We start from the raw sequence: 26,029 nt of genomic DNA on the forward strand, positions 1-26,029 counted from the left end.
CGGCTTGAGTCGTCGCAATGCCAGTCAACCGGAATTGCTGGACCGATCTCGGAATCCAACTGGTCAACCAGGAGAGCTCGAAAAGCAGCAGCGCAGAACGAGTCGTCGTAGAGTCGCGAAGTGCACATGAGCGTCCACCAGAAGTTCGACAGGGCTCTGACGTGAGGCCAACCTAGGAGTAGAATGCGTTGCCGCACAGAAAGGCGGGTTTGCTACTAACAAGAAAAGGAATCGTCTATCTAGATGCATGGAAAATTTCTTCCAAGAAATGGTCCAGTAAATATAATTTTTCTGATTGCAGAGCCAAACAGCATACTTATCTGAAAGCTGTGCATAGTCCAGGCGAGATTTTCAACCGCTATTTGGCTAATCGAGCAGCGTTTTGACGACATTAAGCTCAAACATTGATCCCTTTAATCGCAATCACCAGTTTTCGCCGATAAAAAAGGAATTCCTTTTTGATATGCGACATGATTTTGTTAGACATTCATGAATATCGATTCAATCTAGCTTTCAACAGGCTTACAGTCTCAATTCAAAACTTGAAAATTCTATTATATAACTGAATACAATACATTTCCAAAACATAAAATGGTACCTTGTCAAGTATTACAAACTTCGTTGATTTGTATTCTTAAGCTCATAAAACAGATTTCTTTGGAAAACAAAATACAGTACTGGACAGAATAAAGTACGCATTGGCCGTTTTTCCATACAAAATGGTCATGTTTGGAGATCTGAATCTCAGCTTTTAGTGGTCCGATTGATCCGAAATTTTCACCACAGCCTAGATATAACATAAATTTTACTCAATTAAAATATCACTGCAATCTTTTAAATTATTGAAAATCTCTCAATTTGCAAAAAATTGCAAAATTTAATTTTGAAAATATTTTGAAAACCATCAGTTTTACCGAAAAACTATGTTCTGCAAACTTGTGTGTCTTATAAAATTGTACATTTTTGCAGAAGGACATATTGCTCTAAGTATTTTCATTTAAAAATTAGCTTTACTTTAAAATTTTGTAATTTTTATCAAAATTTGAGAGTTGCGATAACTTAAAAGTTCGTTAATGAAAAACTATAAATTTCTAGCCTAGCAAATTTGAGGTTACTTTCAAGCTGCGGTGAAAATTTCAGGTCAATCGGACAACTAGAAACCGAGATATAAGACTCCAAACTTGATCATTTTGTATGAAAAAACGGCCAATGCGTACTTTATTCTGTCCAGTACTGTAAATATATTACCAAAAATCTGGTGAAGTTGCTTCCAATTTAAGCTATTTTACTGCAATTTCTGTAATCAATGTCTCGAAAATCTGACCGCCTATGTTTTTGAAAACGACAATAAATTAAGCAATTTTGAATTAAACGAAAAGTGGTATCTTGGTGCTTTGGACAAACAACTATTGTGCAACAGTCATCTAACATATATTATTCTAAACCACCCCAACCATTTTCCTTCAGAAGTCTACGTTGTGTACTGGTTTTAACAAGACAATTTAAGCTGACGAATATACGTTTTTTCTCGAATGAATGTATTATTCCCAAGCATCACAGCTATTAGATTCTCCAGACCAAAAATTAAAATAAAGCAGTACGTGTTGACATTTTTTTCCGTGATTTTCCAGTAACATCAAATTAAATTTTGTATAGTTTAGGGACAAAATGTGGAAAGACAAAACGTCGTAGACAGTGAATTTTCAACATAAATTTATGATTGTTTCCAGATTTCTTTTTTTTTCATATCGTGTTTGAGTTCTAGGAACGGATTTTGGCACATAGTGAATCATTTGCTTTTTTTTATCAGAAAAGAATCATTCTTCTCAGAAATTTTCATTTCCTTTCAATCCTTTTTTTTGGCGTTGTGTATTTTCGACGTTTCGGCATTTGATGTTTTATAATTAGAAGTTAAGTTCTTCAACGTTTTGTCACCCAACCGTTTTAAATAGTTCTAACATAGCTTAATAATCTAGCACTTCTTCACTGCATGCCCAACTTACGTCTTTGCACCCGAACTCTCCGAATAGGTACTGCGGCTACATAGACGCTCACCGCGTCGGCCTGGTGACATCGATCGAGCGCATTGTCGAGCACGTTTTCATGCAAGCTCTAGCCTATCCCAACATCGAATCCGAAGATGAGGAAATGAGCTGTAATCTGATCAAATCCCAACTCCTGCCTGGATTGCGCTCATTCTGCAGTGCACTGCGCGTTTGCGAGCAAGTCTGCAATCATTTTAACGTGTTTGATGATGGGAAGACGATTGTCTGTCGCGTCGATACCCTGGCGGAGGTTAGAGAAATGTCAAAAAGTGCGTCCACCTGTGCAGAGCTGGAGGAACGGGTCAACAACTGGATCAAGGGCATTGCCAAGATCCTGATGGAAAGCGAACAACTTCGTCGGGAGAACGATTCAAGTGGACCCCAAGATGAGCTGGAATACTGGAAGCGCCGAGGAGCTCAGTTCTCTCAACTATTGTCCCATCTGCAGGAACGCGAAGTTCAGTGGACGTTGTACTGCCTGTCGCAGTCTGGCTCAAAAGTGTTGAAGCAATGGAAAGAGACCGACAAGAAAATTACGTTCTGCTACAATGAAGCTCGCGATAATTCGAAGTTTATTCAAGCTATGGAGGCTTGTTGTCACTCGCTTTACCTAGACGATCCCGTTAACATGAAGGAGTCGATCGTAAGCCTCCTGCAAACCGTTAGATTGATCTACAGTGTGTCGCAATTCTACAACACTTCTGAGCGTACGTCCACGCTGATGGTGAAGATCACCAACCAAATGATCGAAACTTGCAAGTCTTACATCACATGCCGAGGCAAAGAAACGATCTGGACCCAGGACCGGGATTTAGTTCGCACCAAACTCACCAATTGTTTGAAGTTGAATCACATCTACAGGGAAACCTATCACGCAGTGAAATCTCAGCCGTTCCTCCCGGATCAAATACCCTTTGCCTTCTCGGAAAACTACGTCTTTGGAAAATTTGACACATTCTGCGATCGTCTATCGAAGATAATTGCCATGTTTAATTTGATCGATGACTACAACCACCTGTTTGAGAGACGCCTCGAAGGGTTGCTCTTGGGCGAAGCTCTAGAAGACGCCATGAACACCTTCGACGAAGCTCGGGTTGAGATCATCATGAAGAAGTACGACTACCTTGACCAACGCAACGTGGACTTCAACAATGACTTCCAAATCTTTATGCAAAAAACTGACACCTTGAAGGAAACGATCGCATCCATGATTGAGCACAACTTCGACAGCGTATGGGAAACACCCCAAGGAATCCGGTTTTTGGTTCGCTTCGAGAAAGTCAGCGAGAAGATTCCCCTCAGCACTATGGACGAAAAGTACCAACGAGTGTCCAAGTATTGCGAGAAGGAAATCGATCGCATATTGAAGCTTTATCGCAAGCAACGGGATGATCCACCATTGCCCAGAAACTTCCCACCAATAGCCGGACGGATTAAGTGGTGTCGTTCGTTGGAGTACCATTTGGAAGAGTTGGTCACTACGGTGACTACTCATCCGGTACTAGCCGCGCTCCCCACCACGAAAGATATCGAGAATCGTTACAGCTCGGCCAAGGTCATCTTGGCGGAGTATGAACAGGAGATGACCCAGATTTGGCTCAGTCAGGATGTTAGTGTGGCGGATGCCTGTCTGGTACAGCCAATATTGGCTCTACAAGGCGACAGACTGGTCGTCAATTTACATCCTACTATACCGCTGCTGATACGTGAAAGTAAGTGCATGGCGAAGATGAAGATCGATTTACCGATCGTTGCGGCCACGTTGCTCTGCAAGCAGACACACTTCAACACCATACAGGATTCACTGAATGTGAGTAACGGGTTGATCCAAATGCATTGTTCTCCTCAGATACTAACGTTTCGTTTCAGAGTCTTATAAAAATGTTTTTGAACACCATAAAGAAGGTTAAGTTGGAGGTTAGACCTTTGTTGCTACCGCAACTCGTACGTTTGACAGCTATGCTGAAGCCGGGACTTAAATCCATTAACGTAAGTATGACTTTTATATGGGCGCTGCGCGGTTCGTATGAATCTTCTACCATTTCCAGTGGACCAGTCCCAGGTGGATCGAGTTCTACGACAATTGTAAGGAAGCCATCGAAATGTTCGATGTACTGGTGGCACGTGTCCACGATATCTACTCCAATCGCATCCTGCACGTGCTGACATCCATGCAGGACATCCAACTGCAATCGCTCCCCAATGACGATGAAATGTGGGCGGTGGATGAGTTTCTAGAAAATACGGAAGAAACATGCCGTCAGGCGGCCACCGAACTTAATCGCAAGAGTCAAATGGTTGAGGAGGCAGTCGAAGAAGTCTTGGATTTAGTGCATCGTGCTTCTCAGATTTTCAAACGAATGGTCGGTGCAGAAAATGACTTTTTCGTTGATGAAGACAAAAAACCATCGGAGAAGTCATCCCCAACTCCGGAGGGAGACAATGATGACGGAAGCGGCCAACAGCAGGATTGGAGCATCCTTTGGTCCTGCTTCGAGAACCCATTGCAGCTACTGTCCCACCACGGTGGGGGCCTTCCGAAAGGAATGCAAGACATGGTATTCAATGCTGTCTCGGAGATGCGGCGCTATTACAGTCGCAAGGTGATCGATGTCCTCATACGTGTGACCCGAACTTCTCTGGACTGCCTGAGGCGACGGTTCATCGAGATCGAAGGCGAAGATCAACCGCGCAAACCGATCTTCATTCTCCAGTCCTTGCTGATGATACCGAACGTGACCATCAGACCGAACCTAGAAGAGCTGCAGGATGCGTTGACGATTGCCGGTAAACAGATAACCGGTGTCTCCAAGGGTGTCGCACAGTGGAACACCGGCAAGGATATCGACGATAAGCCAAGGCCTTCGGCTGCCGCTCTTGCTTCGGCTGCTACGGCGGCAAAGTTGGCAAAAGCCAGCGCCGCTACGCTGGATGACAAGTCTCGGCGGCGCAAAATGTACCGATTGCAGTCGGAGGAGAAACCGAAGATGATACACATGACGAAAAGTTTCTACAGCTACGTGATGGACAACAAGGAAGTGGTGAAGACACTGTCGCTGCTGTCTAGCTGCATCCGAAACATGAAGCCGGAGCTACACCAGTTTGTGGACAAGTGGAAGCCGTATCACTTTTTGTGGAAGAACGATAAAACTATCCGACAGCTGTTGGAGTGTTCCCTGTTTGAGTTTGAAAGCACGCTTCGTCAGCTGGTAGACTTGGAAATGAACCTACTGGTGGAGAAGGATATGCAATACTTTGGACAAAGTATTGCTCTATCTACGGAGAAGCTGAAGTTCGGGTTATCTATTGAAATAAAGTGTAAGTATGGTAGATATGGAAAAAGTTATAATCAGAGACAAATAGACGTATCAGGCATCATGTATTAGAAGGCCGTTCAGCCTTTGCCTTATATTGAGCGTTTTCCATGTTCTCACCAATGTAGTTCTGTGTGGAACATTTTTACGCTTTTCAAAAACTATTTTGTGTGGCATTCGGGGTAATGGGATAGACTCCAACGAATCTCAATGCACCCACCGGCATTTAATTTTCAGTTAATCCTAGTTTACAGGAAAATTATCAACATGCATACAATTTCACAACGCATAAATATCTTCTTCTTCTTCTTGGCATTACGTCCTCACTAGGACAGAGCCTGCTTCTCAGCTTAGTGTTCAATGAGCACTTCCACAGTTACTAACTGAGAGCTTTCTTTGCCAAAGTTTGCCATTTTTGCATTCGTACATCGTGTGGCAGGTACGATTTTAATCTAGGCCCAGGGAAGTCAAGAAAATTTCCATTACGAAAAGATCCTGGACCGACCGGGAATCGAAAGCAGACACCTTCAGCATGACTTTGCTTTGTAGCCGCGGACTCTAACCACTCGGCTAAGGAAGGCCGCATAAACATACAAGTGGCAGAAAACATGACCAACAAGACATGAACATGACCTCGTAAAATCCGGAACATCTCCGGTGTCCGATAGTCATATGCATGGCCAACAAATTGATTCTAAACTCCTAAAGCAATATGGCGCTAAATGCGCAATAAGATCATGCTGACAGATCAGATCAGAGTAACAGGTTAAAATCTGAGGGTTGAGGATTATTTGGAGTTCCCCAGCAACACACATGTTATAATTGTGTATTATCATCTGATATATGACCAAAATAAGTCATATATAAGTTGATTATACACAATTATAACATGTGTGTTACTCGGGTTTGAAGTTTTTGAGTTTGCAGGACATAAAGTATCTTCATACTTGTCACCTGACGTTCTCATGCAAAAAATGATCAATTGACAAAGCTAGCTCTCATTTAATAGCTGTGGAAGTGCTCATGATAATGTTAGACAGAGAAATAGTTTTGTTCCAGTGATAATATAAAGTCAGAAAGATATCGAAGATGATATTGCTGTGTCTAACAATTGGAAGAAGGATAAGGGTATATTGAATATTTATTTGTTAATTTGATCCATTAAATGCGAGATTGAGAAACCGTAATGGAATAACACTAGTGAGATATTCTATAATATATTTTAATTTTGCAACATAAAAATAACAATAAGAACTCTAGGTTTAATAGAAATAAAATATTTTGATCAAAATTATAGCCTTTTGAGCATCACCGGCGAAGAAAGGGCAGGTTACATCTTCAATCAATTACCCTTTCCACAGCGTTACCTATTAATTTTTTTTTTATAAGAATTAACTGTGTATTTTGAAAATATAAGTGACTAGCTCTTCCAGTAATAACTCGATTTGTATGTCAACCGCAAACAGCAGTAGATATTTTGTAAGAAGACAAAAATTATGTGTTGATCGTCATTCTTACATGGAACACCCCCTCCCGGCCTAATTTATGGGCGTTCCTTAAAATTTGAGATTAATGCAGAGTAGAAATTCCAACTCCATCGCTTGCAGTTCCTTTGCTGTCTTTTTACCGACACAAGTATCCTTCAAACGATGTTTTTTGCATCTACACAATGAACATCGCGTTGGTTTGGAGTATACTATGAGACACTGAAGTTATTTTCTTGGGGAAAACTTGATAGACAGTCATTTAAAAAATTGTACTGCAACAACATAAATGAAAAGAACAGCCTATGTTTTAAAGAAGGGAAAATTTCAGGTTAAAATTATAGCTACTTCAACACAAATGAAAGCTAAGCACAGAAGAGCAGCTTATGTTAAAAATCATTGGCCACTATAACAGCATGAGCATGCTTTAAATACATTTTAATGTTCAAATGATTCACAATCTCTAACGAAAGTACCAGTGGGTGTTTTTTTCTCATGCCAAACTCAAAGAACAGCCTATTTTAGAAATGAGCGTTCAGTAGCGATCGGAATAATGGTGTTCGGGGTAATGGGATGGATCCTGTCTAAATTTTAAAGGAAGAGATCAAAACAAATCAAGTTTATTCCAAGAATCATGATTCCAATACAGCCATTCCATGAAAACCCGATCTAGTGGGTCACCGAATTCCGTGAAAATTTGCTATTTTGTTCCTTATCCGAAATAAGGATACACGTATTTTTGAATTTTTTGATTAGGGTGACCATTTCCGAAATAGGGTGACCAGAAAAATCGCGATGTTGCAAAATTTTTATTTTAAAAAAATATATAACTTTTGAACCGTTTGACCGATTTTCAATCTTTTTGGACGAAATAAAGGCTAAGGATTTTGAATTTTCAGGAAAAATATAAAATTTCACACAAAGTGTGTTTTTTACATTAAAAAAACTCAATAGTTTCCGTTTTTTTGTGTTTTGAAGGCCTCGGGACCAAAGGGGCTATTGCTGTTCTCATTTTTTCATGAAAGTTCAGAAAATTTTACGTCTACTGTCGAATTTTCAGCGATGTATGTTTTTAAGTTTTTTTTGATATACAGTTAACTCTCCCTTACTCGATATTCCGTATCTCGATATCGAGTTAGAGAACCATAGTAAAAGTTGGTTTTCATGGCTAACTCGATAGTCCCCTGGATCTCAGTTGCACTGGTTTTGTGTTCTATAGCTCGATACCTCCCTAACTCTATGGTCCCTTCAATATCGAGTAAGGGAGAGATGACTGTATTTTTTTGAAAATAAAAAATCAGTCATTTTTCATCGGCACACACTGTAGGTCTCAGCGCATTAGATTTTTTATTCAAAAAAAAATCATAACTTTCGAACAGCTTAACCGATTTCCAATCTTTTTTTATGGAATGAAAGCTTAAAATTTCAACTATTAAGACAAAATTGAAAAATCTGATAAAAATATGTTTAAACGTGAAAAAAATATAAAAAGTTTTTTTTTTTTGAAATTTTCATATATTTTAATGTGAAACAATTTTTTTTTCAAAGTTTTCGATTTTTTTCTCTTTTTTCTGAAAAGTTGAGACCTTAAGCTTTCATTCCATAAAAAAAGATTGGAAATCGGTTGAGCTGTTCAAAAGTTATGATTTTTTTTAAACATTACAAATCTAATGCGCTGAGATCTACAGTGTGTGCCGATGAAAAATGACTGATTTTTTTTTTATCTCAAATACTAAAAAACATACATCGCTGAAAATTTGACAGTGAACGTAAAATTTTCTGAACTTTTAAGAAAAAATGAGATCAGCAATAGCCTCTTGGTCCCGAGGCCTTCAAAACACGAAAAAACGGAAACTATTGAGTTTTTTCATGTAAAAAAACACAATTTTTGTGAAATTTCATATTTTTCCCGAAAAGTCAAAATCATTTTGTTCAAAAAGATTGAAAATAAGTCAAACGATTCAAAAGTTATAATTTTTTTAAAAATAAAAATTTTGCAAAATCGCGATTTTTCTGGTCACCCTATTTCAGAAATGTTCACCCTAATCAAAAAATCCAAAAATACGTGTATCCTTATTTCGGATAAGGAACAAAATAGCAAATTTGCACGGAATTCGGAGACCCACTAGATCGGTTTTTTATGGAATGGCTGAATATATAATTTGACATTAACTCAATTCACGCAGTTTGTAAAAGAGTTACATAATTTAAATTTCCATAAAAAATAGTCGGTATTTTTTTGTGTATTTATGACTGTTTGTTCTAGACTAGGAAAGTTTTAAAAATTTCAATATAAATCAGGTCGAAAAATCTTTAGAACAGGTTTGATTATTCCAAATGGCATTGATGGAAAGTATAGCTCACTTTACTTGTACAAAATGGTGTTCTATGAAGCATAATCATTAGATAGAAAATTGTGAACTCAGTGATGTGTTCAATGAATGCCTTGCTTCTACGTCTGTTTGTCTCCGGTATAACATTTTGGATGCTTTTGCTTGTTTTTCTTTAGTATGGCGTAAACTGCAAATTACATCGAATGTGTAAGTTTTGTTGTTCCTATTTTAATGTAAAAAAAAAATTCAAATAATATGTTGAGTTCACAATCTTAGATTTCCATATATAAACTTTTGAAATAAAAAAACATATTTTGCTTAACAACTTTAATGACACATACATTTGCCAAATACTAACTTTATTTCTTCCAGCTTGCACTCACAAACTGGGACAGGCGATGAAGAAAAAGTACAAACGCGAAATGGACTACGTGTACGCGGTCATCAACGAGATGGACCGCAAGCTGGACCGGCAGATCCGCGATCTGGACGACGTTCGCACCGTGATGGACACACTGAGCAAGATCCGCGAGCAGGAGGTCGATATGGAGCTGAAGATTGAACCGATCGAGGAAGCATTCAACATGATGCACAAGTATGAGATAGCAGTCGATCGCGAGCAAATGGACCAGGTTGACAATCTGCGCTACACTTGGGTGCGCTTGCAGTCCCGTGCCAAAGAGGTACACTGCAAACTGCTTGAGATGCAACCAGATTTCCAAAACGACCTGCGCGCCAATTTGGAGAGATTTAAGCAGGACAAGATTGAGTACGTTGCCGAGTACAGGGTGTCCGGCCCCATGGAACCGGGCCTGACGCCGCGCGAAGCATCCGACAAGTTGTTGCTCTTCCAAGTGGGTATTGTGGGGTATGGTGCGTTGACACAAGTTGTAATCGTATTTATTCTCCTATTTCAGAATCGATTCGACGGCATGTGGAGAAAGCTCCAGACTTATCAGAGTGGCGAGGAACTGTTTGGTTTACCTCAATCAGACTATCCTGAACTTGGCCAGATCAAGAAGGAGCTGAACTTGCTACAGAAGTTGTACAAGCTTTACAACGATGTCATTGATCGGGTCAGCAGCTACTATGATATTCCTTGGAGTGATGTCGACATCGAAGAGATCAACAACGAACTGATGGAGTTCCAGAATCGTTGCCGCAAGCTACCAAAGGGCCTGAAGGAGTGGCCCGCCTTTTACGCCCTCAAACGAACAATTGATGACTTCAATGACATGTGTCCATTGCTTGAGCTTATGGCAAATCGAGCGATGAAACCACGTCATTGGCAGAGAATCATGGAGGTGACAAAGTATACCTTCGAGTTTGACAGCGAAGGTTTTACGCTGAAGCACATTCTGGAAGCGCCTCTACTAAAGCACAAGGAAGACATCGAAGATATCTGTATATCGGCAATGAAGGAGAAAGATATCGAAGCGAAACTAAAGCAGGTCACAAACGAATGGTCCGCTCACGAGCTCAGCTTTATGACCTTCAACAACAGAGGCGAGCTGTTGCTGCGCGGTGACACAACCGCTGAAACTATCGGTCAACTTGAAGACAGCCTTATGGTGCTGAGCTCACTTCTCTCCAATCGATACAACGCACCATTCCGCAAGCAGATCCAACAATGGGTCTACGATTTGTCCAACTCGAATGACATTCTCGAGAGATGGTTGCTGGTGCAGAATATGTGGGTCTACCTGGAAGCTGTCTTTGTCGGAGGCGACATTGCGAAGCAGCTACCAAAAGAAGCGAAACGTTTCTCCAAGATTGATAAGTCTTGGCAAAAGATTATGCAACGCGCCCATGAAACTCCGGGTGTAGTTGCCTGCTGTGTGGGTGATGATTTGCTAAAACAACTATTACCACATCTACAAGAACAACTTGAACTATGTCAGAAATCCCTGAGCGGTTACCTGGAGAAGAAACGTATGATGTTCCCGAGATTTTTCTTCGTATCCGATCCAGCTTTGCTGGAGATTCTCGGACAAGCGTCCGATTCTCACACTATACAAAATCATCTACTGTCCATTTTTGACAATACTAGATACGTGAAATTCCATGACATCGAGTACAACAAAATGATGGCGATCATTTCCTCAGAAGGCGAGATGATTCCGCTGGATCGAGCTATTCGAGCAGAAGGTTCAGTCGAGACGTGGCTAACGTCATTGCTGCAGTCTATGCAACAATCGCTTCACTCTATCATTCGACAGGCGTACCATCTGATGAACGATCCCAACTTTACTCTGCTATCGTTCCTGGAGAAGTTACCCGCACAAGTTGGGCTGCTAGGCATTCAGATGATTTGGACCAGAGATGCGGAGATGGCGCTGATGCAAGCGCGCCACGAGAAGAAGGTTATGTCCGAGACGAACAACAAATTTTTAGAACTGTTGAACACATTGATCGATCAGACTACACGAGATTTGACAAAGATTGAACGAACAAAGTTTGAAACCTTGATTACGATTCACGTCCACCAGCGGGACATATTCGATATTTTGTGCCGGATGAACATCCGTTCGGCAAATGACTTCGAGTGGTTGAAACAATGCCGTTTCTATTTCAAGGAAGATGTCGATAAAACATGGATTAACATAACAGACGTGACATTCATCTATCAGAATGAGTACTTGGGATGTACCGATCGGCTGGTAATTACACCATTGACTGATCGTTGCTATATTACTTTGGCTCAAGCCTTGGCTCTGAGCATGGGAGGAAGTCCTTGTGGTCCTGCAGGTACTGGTAAGACCGAAACCGTCAAGGATATGGGAAAAACGCTGGCCAAATATGTAGTCGTGTTTAACTGTTCGGATCAAATGGACTACAGAGGTTTGGGACGAATCTACAAAGGTTTGGCGCAATCCGGATCTTGGGGTTGCTTCGACGAGTTCAATCGTATTGAACTTCCAGTCCTGTCCGTCGCAGCCCAACAGGTGGCAGTTATCCTCACTGCCAAGAAGGAGAAAAAGAAACGGTTCATATTCACCGACGGAGACGACATCGAGATGAACTCAGAGTTTGGTGTGTTCATCACCATGAATCCCGGCTATGCAGGCCGTAAGGAATTGCCAGAGAACTTGAAAATTCAGTTCAGAACCGTTGCAATGATGGTACCGGATCGTCAAATCATCATCCGCGTGAAGCTTGCCTCCTGCGGTTTCCTTGAGAATATCACGCTTGCCAGGAAGTTCTATACCTTGTATAAGTTGTGCGAGGAGCAGCTGACCAAACAGGTTCATTATGATTTCGGTTTACGAAATATTCTGTCGGTTCTCAGAACTCTGGGAGCCGCCAAACGTGTGAATCACAAGGACAGCGAAAGCACCATTGTGATGCGAGTCCTTCGTGACATGAACCTGTCAAAGTTAATTGATGAAGATGAACCTCTATTTATGTCTCTGGTTGCGGATCTTTTCCCCAACCAGACGTTAGAGAAAACATGCTACGGGGAGCTGGAGGCAGCTATTCAGTTACGCGTTGAACAAGCGGGACTTATCTACCATCCTCCATGGGTATTGAAGCTGATTCAACTGTACGAAACTCAGCAAGTTCGCCATGGAATTATGACCCTGGGACCCCCAGGAGCAGGCAAAACCTGCTGCATAAGAATCTTGATGAAGTCCCTGACTGACATCGGGCTTATTCACAAGGAAATGCGCATGAATCCGAAGGCGATTACAGCCGCACAAATGTTCGGCAGGTTGGACGTAGCCACGAACGATTGGACCGATGGTATCTTCTCGGCCCTCTGGCGGAAAACGTTGAAAGTGAAGAAAGGCGAACACACGTGGCTCGTACTCGATGGACCGGTCGATAGTATTTGGATCGAAAACTTGAACTCGGTGTTGGACGACAACAAAACCCTAACGTTGGCCAACGGGGATCGTCTTTCGATGGCACCGACCTGCAAGATCATTTTTGAACCGCACAACATCGATAACGCATCGCCGGCTACCGTATCCCGGAACGGTATGGTTTACATGAGTTCGTCAGGTTTGGACTGGAAACCGAGTAAGTGCATCTTCAATAAGATATAATTTCTATTCTACCGCATTAACCTTCCTCAATTTCGCAGTACTTCAAGCGTGGTTGAGAACCCGTAGCCCGTTGGAAAAGAAAGTTTTTAACGAACTGTTCGATGGGTCGTTCCTCAAAATCTACACCTGGGTCACGCAAAATCTGATGCTGATGATGGATGTACTTCAGTGCAATTTTATTCAACAGATGATCTACATTCTGGATGGATTGGTACCTGTGACAGGGGAAAACGAGCAGGAGGTGGCACTGTCTACCACCGGAAGTTTAGACGGTACTTTATTGATTTGAATTCAGCATTCATGTTTATAGGTTGTTTAGAATGTCATGTTGTGCACAATTTATTGTCTTCGTTGTACCATATTGTACTCTTGTTGTAGCTATTCTTGTTAATACTTAAAGTTACGATTGGAAGAGTATAAGAGAATAATAATTCTCTAAGACCCGCCTAATTGTACTAGATGATAAAGAGGTCGAAGTGGAATAACGACTGGTGTAGCAGCCTTCAAAAATATGCAAAACGAAATAAAATTAAACGACTTCGAAGCTTGCAAGTAGAAGCAATAATTTGCAGAGTACCAATGCATGGTCAAAATCAATATCATTCCACCATAACCATCATGATGAAAAACTTTTTTCTTCAAAAGGTATAAATAGTGATATCTTTTTTCAAATGGGCTCTTTGAAAAATGGTAAATAGGGTAGGTGTACCAATTATGGATGCAATAAGTCAACAGCTTGAATGAAAATTAAATTTTGACCGCCTTTCAAAACCGTAAGCATAATTTGTTTCGGGCTGTCGCCCTGTTGTACTTTGTACATAAGTTATAAGGTTATAAGTTATAAGGTTTTAACGTTTTGAAGTTTACTTGTACACGACGAAACACGTGTCAAATGTACAAATTGAAATTGAAACTGCGAAAAGGAACCACGTGCTCCGGTGGGGATCGAACCCACGACTCACGACCCCTTGAGAGACCCCGACGCTCGAAGGCGAACCGAACTCGATTACCCCAAAGCACATGCGATCATCCCCACCGGAGCACGTGCTTTCTTTTCGCAGTTTCAATTCCAATTTGTACATTTGGCGGCATTCAAAAATTATTTAACGCTCTAGGGGAGTATGCTCAAGCGTACGTAAAAAGCGTTACGGAGGGGTTAAAATTTCCAATTTTAACATTACGTAATTAATGGATGCTGCCTTTGAAACGTGTTTCGTCGTGTACATGTAAACATCAAAACGTCAAAACATTATAAAAGCTTTTTGTGGAATTACGCCAATCGAAATAGCAGACAATTGGTCGGTCAGGGATTTCGAATATTCAATCAAGGATTTCTGCAACAATTGATCCCGGAGTTTCACAAAGAATTTCTCCAGAAATTTGTATACACATTTTCTAAAAGGTGGGCTTTCCTCCAGCAATCTCCAGAAATTTAGGCAAATATATAATAACCATGCTGAGGGTCGTGGGTTCGAATCCCGCTGGTCGAGGGACTTTTCGTAAAGGAAATTTTCTTGATTCCCAGGGCATAGAGTATCTTCGTACCTGCCACATGATATACACATACAAAAATGGTCATTTGGCAAAGAAAGCTCTCAGTTAATAACTGTGGAAGTGCTCATAAGAACACTAAGCTGAGAAGCAGGCTTTGTCCCAGTTGGGACGTAACGCCAGAAAGAAGAAGAATAATATTTTTTCATGGTTTTCTTCAGACTCTTTAGCAAATTTCTCAATCGGTTTTGCAATAAGTAGTCCATGTACTCCTCTATGATTTCTTCTCGCGATCTCAAGTTACCTAGAGTTCCTTTTAGCATTCTTCAGGAATTATCTGCACTATTAACTTTAGGGATTCCTCCTTGAATTTCCTGCCATAGATTCCACTATGAATTGTATTCACTAGAGATTTCTCTGAAGGTTCCTGATGAAAAGCATTGAGGGATTTGTCCACAGATAATATATGAAATATCTCTGAAAATTCTTTAAGTGTTTTTTTTACCTTCAATCGTCGCGCTATTGTATTATGTACAACACCGTTAAAAAACCTTGCTTTTTTCCGAAAGATCTGCCAATAAATATTCGGTGGAGCTCCAGATGAACTTTGTAAGAATATCTGGAGAAACTGTGGAGTAAGTCCCGGAGGAAAAATGAAGTACAGTCATCTCTCCCTTACTCGATATTGAAGGGACCATCGAGTTAGCGAGGTATCGAGTTACAGAACACAAAAGCAGTACAACTGCGTTCCAAGGGACCATCGAGTTAGCCATGAAAATCAACTTTTACTATGGTTCTCTAACTCGATATCGAGATACGGAACATCGAGTAAGGGAGAGTTAACTGTATTATTCAGAGAAACTCCAGAGGAATTCCTGGAAAAATCCCGGGAGAATTTCTACTGGAGGAATTTTTGAAAGTAAGGAATCTGTAGGGATTCAAGATGGAACTCTGAATTAATTCTAGGAGGAACTAGTAAGAAATTCCTGGACGAATTTTGGAGAATTTCTTGTAGAAACTCTGGAGGATTTCCCGAGGAAATCTAGAGCAATACTAGGAGTAATTCCAGTAGGATTCCTACTGGAACTCCGGTGGATTTCCGAGGAATTACTGGTGGATTCCTTGAGAAACTCCGATTAAGTTCATGGAGGAACTATGGCTAAAATCCGAAGGTATTCCCGATGGAGCTCCAAAGGAATTTCCGGAGGAGCTCCCAGTAGAATTCCCAATTGAGTCATCCAGAAATTCCTAGGGAGAATTTTTCAAAGAATTCCTCCATTAATTTCTCTAAGGATTTAAACCAGGAATTTCTCCGATTATTTTCTCTGAGAATTCCTCCGGGGTTTCCTTCGAGGATTTCAAGGATTTCTTCGGCGATATCCCTAGGAACTCCTCCGGAAATTTTCTCCGAGAATTTCTCAGGGGATTTTCAATAGCTATTACTCAAGGGATTTTGTGCAGAAATTCTTCCGGGGATTTTCTTCAAGAATTTCTCTGGGGATTTCCTCAAGAAGCACTTCAGAAATTCCTTCAGGGATTTCGCCAAGGAATTCCTCTGAGAATTTCCTTTAGAAACTTCACAGGAAATTTGCTCTAGGTATTCCTCCGTAGATTTTCTCCAGAACTTTCTTCGGAGATTTTTTCCAAGAATTCTTCCGGTGATTTCCCCCAAAAACTCCTCCGGGATTTTCTCCAGGAATTTTCAAGGAGCAAATCTTTCGAGGATTTTGTCCATTTCTGGATTTCACCCAGAAATTCTTCCGGGGATTTACTCTAGAAGTACCTCCAAAGATTTAATTAATAATAACCTCCGGGGATTTTCTCCAGAAATTCCTTCAGAAATTTTTCAGAGAACTTATTTCCTCTAGGAATTTCTCTGGGGATTTGCACCAGGAATTTCACGGGAAATTTTCTCCAGGATGTCGCCCAAAAACTCACTGAGAAATTCATTCGAAGATTTTTCAGTGAATTTCTCCTAAGATTTCTTCTGGAAATTCCTCCAGAAATTCTTCTGGGGATTTCGTCCAGAAATTCCTTCGGGGAATTCATCCAGGAATTCTTCCGAGGATATCATCTGGCGATTTGCTTAAGAAAATCCTCCGGAGATTTGTTTTAATGAATTCCTTCGGGGATTTTGTCCAAGAACTTTTCCGGGGATTTGCTCAAGAAATTCTTCAAGGGATCTCAAATAATAATTCCTCCAGAGATTTACTCCAGAAATAATTCCCCTGACGACCTCAAAGAGATTTTCTCCATAAATTTATCCAGCATATTCTCCGAAGTTCCTCCAAAGCTCCACCGGGAAGTACTTTGGATTTCCTTCGAAGCTTCTTTGGAATTGTTGCGCAGTTCTTTCAGGAATTCCTCCAGGTTTTTTTTCCGGATTTCCCCCATGAATTCCTTTTCGAGTCCTCCAGCAATTCTTCCAGAGTTCCTTCAGCAATTCCTCCGGAGTTCCTCCTGGAGCTTTGGAGGAACTTCGGAGAATATGCTGGATAAAATCCAAAATAATTGCTGAAAGAACTCCTACGGAACTACCGGCGACTCTCCGAAGGAATTCCCGCAGCAGTTCTTGAAATAATCATCGGAGGAATTTCTGGAAAAAAAATCCCCGGAGGAATTGTTGGAACAAATTTCCAGAAAAATCCCCTAGGTAATTCCTGGACTAAAACTCCAGAAATAATCCTGGTGCAAATCCCCAGAGAAATTTCTGAAGAAAATTCCTGGGACTCCTGGAGGAAATCCCCGGAGGAATTTTTGGACGAACTCATGGAGAAAAGTTTCTGAAGGAAATACATACCAGAAAAGATTCCGGGAGCAAATCCCCGGAGGTATTCCTTCAGCAAACTCCCGGATGGATGCCTGAAAGAAATCCCCAGAGGAATTCTTGTTGGGAATTCTGTTGGACAAATCGGAGGAACTTCAATAGAATTCCTGGAAGATCTCCAGGAGATATCTGTAGGCGAACTTCGTTGTGGAATATATAAATATATTCCGGTAGAAATTCGTGGTGGAATCATTGGACGAATTACTAAAGAATTTCCCGGATAAATATTCTGAGGATACCTAGAGGTGTCCTGTATGAGTTCCGAAGGAATCGTCGAATTAATTGCCGGAGGAATCGCTGGAAGAGGAAAAATTATTGCCCTGAAGAACACACCAATCCCATTTCGAAACGTTGGACAAGTAATAAACCTCGTTTTATTCCCGAAAAGATTGCATAGCCGTTAAATCCGAACGAAATATTACTTAAAACAGCTGTGACGGAATATTCTTCCTGTTTTTACTTACCTCAAATGAGTAGGAACTAGAGACGGTGGCAGTACCAGCGAGAAAAATCCGAGCTGATAAGCAAACATGTATCGAACCAGTTTTGGAACAGTTCAAATCTTGGTCCAAATCCGACCAAAAATGAACCAGGCAGTTAGCCTGTTCCAAAAAATAAACCAGAAAACAGGTATAAAATAAAATTTGAAAATATTTGTAATATCGGTGCAAGCTCCAATTTATAACATGGTTCAACAATTTGGATCACTGGTGAAGTTGCCCTAAAGTTAGCCATTGTTGAAGGAATTCTGGAGAAGTTTCAGGAGAAACCGGTGAAAAAATCTTGACAGATTTCCCAAAGATGCCTGGGGTAGTTTCAGAAGCAACAATTGTAGCAATCTCAAGAAGAAAATATATAAGAATCTGTTTACTTTTTTATGAATGCGTAAAAAAACACGAGAAACACTGAAACAGATTTCCAGCAGTCCTTGTAACAATCCTTTAATAATTTTGATGATTCTATGGAATCATACTTAAATACAGTCCTGCCGTTATACGCATGATTGTCCCATGTTACTTTTTGTGCATTTTAACTTTCACACCATACAAATCGCTCTGCTAATCTCGAACAAAATATTCAGTACGCAGTTTTAACTGGCCGCAGTTTTGGGAAATCATTTTGAATATCTTCTTTTTTCGTTGGCTTTACATCCCATGTGGAGAACATCCTGCAACATGTCTTTGTTTTCTTTAGGGGTGCCTGACGTCCAATTCGACTAAAATTTGCAAATTCCAAATATTATCTCCCATCTGTTCTTCAATGAATTTTCGTCGCAATTTCAGGGTCGATGGCAAAAATCTTCTTGTTTTTGGAACCATGGTCATCGATTCGAAAATAAGGTAATTACGGATTTATCACGGGAAGTACTGAGTTAATCCCACTTAAAGAATCAGCAACCACTATAAATTCGAATCTATGGCTTGCAGCACATCAAACTTCATGATTTAGCAAATCAAGTCTAAGTAAGAAAAGTTCAAGAATTTTTGGATTACTCTGCCACATGCTGGGTTGTTCCGAATACCCGGTTGCCTGGAGGAAGTGGTAACTGCGATTCTGAAAGTAACCTTGCGACATATCAATCTTCATGAATTTGCAAATCAAGTCTTAAAGTTTAAACATATTTGGATGACTTGATCACACGCCAGATTGTTCCAGATACCCGGATCCCTGGGGAACTTTCATAAATTCCACAATTCCCCAAAGGCTCAAGACGGATGATTCAAACATTTTTGTGATGTTGTAATCACATGCCAGGTTGTTTTGGATACCCTGTTCCTCAGGGAAAGTGGCCATTATATCATTTTGTTATCATTGGTCATGCGACTCAATGGTAAAGGGACCGGTTTTCATCGGTTCTATCCCGTCTTGTTTTCACCGGTCCTCGTCCCGAATGCCAATAAGCCGAAAGAGTAGCCCAATGAAAGTAGAGTGTCCATTTCCCGGCCATTTTGCTCATCCTGGGATTCGGGACAAAAATCTATGCCTGTCCTGGGAAATCCCGGGATTTATCAATTTTTCAATAAAACTAGCATTTCGGTTGAAATGGAAGTTCAAATTTAACAATACAATGTTTTTTCAATTAAATAAATAGATAATGTAAGTGTTCAAAATAATATGTTAATAATAGCAAATCACATTTCAGATATTCTGATGAAGAAACCTATCACAAATCAAAACGATCAAAGATTATTGAAGGTATTGTAGATCATGCTAACAGTTAATTACTGAAAATCATTGACTGAACTTTACTGCCGTGAATCGCTAGTCAGTGCCATCTACATTTTGGTCAAAATTGAGTTGATATCAGCTTTCATTATATCTTCTAATGATCTTTCAGCTGCACTAACGAGAAATCACTTTTTGTTCTGTAAAATTAGGAAAGAACACCAAGTTGGATTGTCCCATAATGAAAAGTAAACGCATGTCAGTTTCACTGCAGATTTTCGCATCGTGTAACATAAACATGTATCGTTATTTGGTCATCTTTATATTTTTCATGGGAAGGTAACGGAGTGAAAAGTTAGTTATTAAAAAATTTCATTGGAATCGAAACATGTTCCATTATCCTGGATTTTTTTTGAATATTTGTATGGAAAACGAGATTGAAAACTTCTGAGTCAATTTTCTCAATGCCTACTTCTTACAGATGGTACCGACTTGCGATTTGCGGAAGTTTAGGTGTACTTTCAAATTTGTTATCTTAGGCTTATAAAAAAGCTAATGATGAAAAGAAGAGCATTAAAACTTTGCAACTAGACAAATAAGAATATGTGTTTCTAACTTGGTAAACAAAAAATTCATGAAAATAATTACTCGTTTATTCTCTTTTTCATTATGCTTTTCAACTTTATCAAATAACATTGATATTGAGGAAAAATGTCATTGTTGTCAATTTAGAGGTTTTCATCAAATTCTACGTACATTTCGGGAATCCCGGGATTCCCGGGATATCAGAAATAAAATCTCGGGAAAGGGGAGATCCCGAAATTTGCCTAATCCCGGGATTTTTTGTCCCGGGATGGACACTCTAAATGAAAGGTTCATTAAGCCAGAAATGGGCGATAGAATGTGTTGTTAGTTGTTAGGTCAGGATAATTTGCATTACCTAGAAGCTACAGAAAGAATTTAAAAGTCAAGCTATTAGGGTGAAATATAACTCGAAAGAACAGCCTATGTTTAAAAGAAGGAAAAAATACGGATGAATGTGATAAACGGTCAAATGTAATTTCGGCCTAATGACCCTTTCGGCCTAATGAATCTTTCGGCCTAACGGCATTCGGTCGAATAGCCATCGGACTAACGACATTTGGCCTAACGGCATTCGCCCTAACGGCCTGCTCCCCTTTACACCATCTTGTCGCTCCCTTGGCGTCGCGTCCACCTTTATTTGTTTCATTATTTGTAAAAATCTTTTACAGACTCTCTGTACCTTTAAGTTGCATAACCGATATATCAACATCAAAATAATATAAATCAATCACGGTCGATACCTTCTATGTATGCGGCCATTATAGGGTTTCGTTCTACTTCGTCGTAAGAGCTACTATTCGTCGTATCAAACTTAAAATGTTCCACTACGGTGGGTATTCCAACTTACCTGCAACATAGATTCATTTCCCGAATATAATTTTGTGAAAGCTTTTATGATTCGTCCACCTGTACACCAAAAATGCAATAAAACTACTGTATTTCGATAAATAACTTCAGTTCAATTATCCACTTTTCACTTTTTCACCGAAATCGCATGGACGAACACGATTTGAGAGAAATGTTTAGCGATCGACATCAGTCACACCACTTTCGAACACAAGTTTCTTCCCGCCCCCGTGGGTGACTTATTTCCCTGGGCACTTATTTTCACTATGGAAAACCTTCGTACTTCTTCACTGAAGGATTTCATTCCAATCACACGCCATAAAACTTCAATTAATCACCAAACTTTACCAAATTTCCTCAACCGCCGCGTATAATTGAGAATGTAAACAAAGTTCAATCCGTCGTACTGAGAAAAAAAAAGCTTGTGCGCGACGCTCGACGTAAAAATACGGTTCCTTTGATTGTATTGTTTTCGCTGTACTGTGAGCAAATGCCATAATTGTTCGGTCAAAAGGAATTGTGTTCATATGTTTGGGCTGAATTTTGATGACGAACAATGAATTTTAAAGGAAAGTAGTATATTCCATCATGCTGAAGGAATGGAGGGAGATGCCCGTAGATCTATATATTCTAGTAAAACATTTTATTATAGCGTTGATATATTGTGTTTTAACCACTCAATACATCACAGTGAGCCGTAAGTTGTGGGACGAATCTGGAAACTGATTGCGACGGAGTTGAAAACGATACGACGGATTGAGAATACGATAAGATGCATTTTCTTTGCATTATTTCCAATTTTTCCAATCCAAAATTTAATTATTGCATTAAATAAGAATAGTTCAGGAAGTTTTGGATGACCTGACCACATACTGAGTTAATCCGGATTATTAATTCGCCGGTGCAAGTGGAAAACTTTGCTTACCATACCGAACTATTAAATCGTACTTCTTCACTTCCCTACATGTGACGCCGTTTGGCACAAGTCACTTGAGACTTCATTAAATGCCTCAACATAGTTTTGAGCATATATATCCTATACATTCGGTACAATCTATACGTAACCTCGGTCCTGGATCCGGTGTTGTGGAATGTCATGTACAACGAGGTGTTGAGATTAAAATTTCCGGCGGGTGTGGTCATCGTTGGCTTTGCCGACGTTATTACGCTGGAGGTTTACGGTGAATCGATCGAAGAAGTGGAATTGACTGCAGCCCACTCGATCGCAATTGTGGAGGAGTGGATGAGCTCCAGGAAACTGGAATTGGCTCACCACAAAACTGAGGCGGTTGTTGTCAACAACCGAAAGTCGGTGCAGCAAGCGGTGATCAGTGTAGGCGACTGCACGATCACTTCGAAGCGCTCCGTCAAACACTTGGGGGTGATGATCGACGATAAGCTTACCTTCGGTAGCCACGTCGATTATGCCTGCAAGAGAGCCTCCACAGCTATTGTGGCACTGTCCCGGATGATGTCCAATAGCTCTGCGGTGTACGCCAGCAAGCGAAAGCTTCTGGCCAGTGTCGCCTCGTCCATACTGAGGTATGGTGGCCCGGCTTGGGGCACGGCCTTAAGTACCAAGAGCTACCGTAGCAAGCTAGAGAGTACTTATAGGCTAATGTGCATGAGGGTTGCGAGCGCGTACCGTACCGTGTCACACGATGCACTCTGCGTCATCACCAGTATGGTGCCTATTGGTATCCTTATCATGGAAGACATAGAGTGCTTCGAAATGCGCGGCACAAGAGGCATACGCAGGACTGTCAGACTGGCCTCCATGGTCAAATGGCAGCGTGCGTGGGACAGTTCCACCAAGGGAGTGTGGACTCACAGGTTGATTCCGAGGTTAGATATCTGGGTCAATAGGCGCCATGGGGAACTAACATTCCACCTGACACAGGTCCTTTCGGGCCATGGTTGCTTTAGCCAGTATCTACACCGTTTCGGTCATGCGGGTTCTCCCGAATGTCCAGTTTGTGCAGGTTTAGAGGAAACGGCGGAACACGTTTTGTTCGTGTGCCCGCGTTTCCGCACAATGCGTGACCGCATGTTAGCCACGACTCCGGACAATCTGGTTCAGAGGATGTGTGAAAACGAGTTTGGCTGGAATGCCGTTTCATCGGCTATCACCCAAATTGTCTTGGAACTACAAAGGAGGTGGCGAGTGGACTCGAGGAGTGGCTAGTGCAAACGCTAAACAACAGGTGGTCCAAGGGTTCGCAGTTGGCTACGTAGGTCATACCGGTGCCCTACGGTCGAAATCGACCCTTACAGCGATTAAGTGGCCGCGGGGAGAACATCTTGGTAGCGTTGCTGTCGTGGCGCCGGCCTACTGGGTTGGATACGAGCCTCTGGTTGTTCGGGGCAGGTGGAGGCCCCTTCGTCAGCAATCCCAGCTGGTGCTAGCTGATAGGGCCTGAACCTTCAGTAGGTCAAATTGCGAAGCCCGCAGTATCAGTTATTGATACCTGCGGTGCAGCTGGGCGCGGGCGTCGTGGTCGACCCTGCCCGCTTTCAGCGGACAATGGGAGGTAAGGACCACCTGGGAAGCTTGCAAAGCGCCAGCATGCTACCTTGGCGGACCCCCCTAAGCGTGTCATCGATGTTCGTTGCTGCATGGCTACGCAGCTAACCTGGAGGTTGCGATGTGCAATAGCCCCTCTCAGAAGCAATGCCTTCTTGGTGGTCCCGAAGAGACGAAGGGTTTGGCGGCAATGGGAATGGTTTAATTGGTTGGGGGTGTAGTCCTGTTTACTGCTTGCATGTAGTAAATGGTCCCCAACCCCACACTCCCGGACCTTGGTCCGGCGTCTATTGAGCAAATTATCCCCCCATTGCTAAGAAGAAAAAAAAAAACGTAACCTCGGTCATCTACAGTAGTATGCTCAGCACATAATTGATCACTAGTATCAGTGGGACTGTTGTGCGTAGAATCCATCAAAAACCCTATATTTCTAGGCATAACAGTCCCACTTTGAATTTCATAGCAATATTTATGTTTTCCCCACAATACAAACTCTTGATTTTAATTAACACCCTATTCTTTATACTATCACAAAGATTTTATTTAAATTTATCACAAACCTGGTCAATACTAATTATGGCTCAATGTGATACAATCTTCAATCGCGTTTTTCTCGGTTGCACATTTTGGAGCATGGGACAATTATGCGTATAACGACAGTGACAAATCTCTGCAAGAATTCCTAGAAAAAAACTCTGGAAGAATCTTTGTCAGGATTCTCAGATCAATATCTGAAGGAAACGTTAGAGAATTTTCAACGGAATTCGGAGAGGGATCGCTATAGTTTAATTTAGACGTTCTTAATAATAATCTTTGAGAAGAGCTACTTGTAATTTCCAACTCATATGTTTTTTTTCAAGTCTAGGGGATGGTACACAAATTATGTCACGCTAAATTTCAACTTTTTTGCCCCCGTCCCCCCCCCTTTGTCACGTTTTTTGTATGAGTTCTCCGAAATTTTTGTAAGACTTGTCACGCTTAGCTTGACCCCCTTCCCCCCCCCTCGGAGCGTGACGTAATTTGTGCATGACCCCTAGGAATTTTTAAAATGCTAATAATTTAAAATTGTCTTCCAAATGTCTTCAAAAATTCTGAAAAGGCTTACAAAAATCTTCCGTCTTCTAAATGTCTTCCACACTACTCAAATGTCTTCCAATGGAAGACATGTCTTCTAACCTGGTTTAGATAGACCGGACCAAATGATATTTGGTTGTCATAAAGATCTGTTAATAATTCAATCCATTCTGATTATTTCGATTATATATTATTACAAACGTATCATCAAATAGATAAAAGCCATTATTGTACGGGGGCTAAGGTTTCGGCAAAGCCTATTGATAAATCCAATGCCCAGGAAGTTAGTTGGTATTCACATTAAGTGAATGTTGCTAAGAAATAAAAAATCTAGTGAATTATAGCTCGCAGAATAACTTCTATAATTTCTCCAGATATTCTTCCCAAAATTCCTCTAGATACCTTTCAATTCCTTGAGCAAATCTCCCACGAAATATGAGAAAAATCCTTGAAATCCTTCTCGAGCGATATCCGGAAAAACTCCTGAAGTTATTTTAAAGAGACCCTTGAAACAATAGCTCACCCAAAAACACATAAGGAGAGCTATTGCATGGAACTTTGGATGAAATTGGTAGACAATTTATTGTAAGGAATCTCTTACAAACTAAGGAAGAAATAATAGAGGAAACTCCGATGAAATAATTGTTGGAAACATTGGAAGAATTGCTAAAATTGGTCCACCTTTTGGATACTAGGTTCGCCATAGAGTTGGGCGAGCTCGTGGTTCATCCCTCGCCGCCACAAACCGTTTTTCCTGCACGCCACCGAAGATCTTCCTAAGCACCCAGTGCTCGAAAACTCTTAACAACTACCGAAAAGCTAAACATTACATTTACTTTGCAATTGGATTAAATGGCTTGCAAGTCCTCTTCGAGCATAGTCCGCGTTTCATGTCCGTAGAGGACTACCGATCTTATGAGCATTTTGTACATCTAGCATTTGGTGCGGCGGGGAATCTCTCTTGAGCGCATTTTACTTTGCTTTCGACGTTTTGACCACCAGTCCAACTCTTATTGCTTCACGTTTCACGCAAACACTCAGTTTTACCATGAAAAAATTGTCAACGATACCAGTGGTCCAAAAAGCGTTCACCTCCCTTCTATCAATGGATGGTGACACTACCGGAGATTTATCTGAACGACAGTAGTATAACAACGAAAGTATTGATTCTAGGAAGCGATTATGCTATAAAAATTCAAATGCGACTGTTATGCGAGTATGGGCAGTATTGCTGGAGGAGTCTCTGATTAAATTCCTGTAGTAATTCCTGCTGGTTTTCTGGACGAAACCC

The 26,029-nt window shown here is 41.0% G+C and overlaps 1 protein-coding gene across 1 annotated transcript in view; it reads left to right on the forward strand.

Moving 5' to 3' along the window:
* The window catches only part of LOC5572569 (dynein heavy chain 5, axonemal), a gene marked incomplete at its 5' end in the record, with an annotated part of 89,757 nt that overhangs the window by 15,889 nt on the left and 47,839 nt on the right, over positions 1-26,029 (forward strand). The window contains 6 exons of the mRNA XM_001654035.2: positions 2,031-3,855; positions 3,915-4,034; positions 4,094-5,363; positions 9,549-10,030; positions 10,094-13,199; positions 13,264-13,497. Coding sequence (XP_001654085.2) covers positions 2,031-3,855; positions 3,915-4,034; positions 4,094-5,363; positions 9,549-10,030; positions 10,094-13,199; positions 13,264-13,497 — 7,037 coding nt within the window. The remainder of the gene's footprint in view (positions 1-2,030; positions 3,856-3,914; positions 4,035-4,093; positions 5,364-9,548; positions 10,031-10,093; positions 13,200-13,263; positions 13,498-26,029) is intronic.

This window comes from Aedes aegypti, chromosome 3 (genome assembly GCF_002204515.2).
Source record: "Aedes aegypti strain LVP_AGWG chromosome 3, AaegL5.0 Primary Assembly, whole genome shotgun sequence".
Lineage (NCBI taxonomy): Eukaryota > Metazoa > Arthropoda > Insecta > Diptera > Culicidae > Aedes > Aedes aegypti.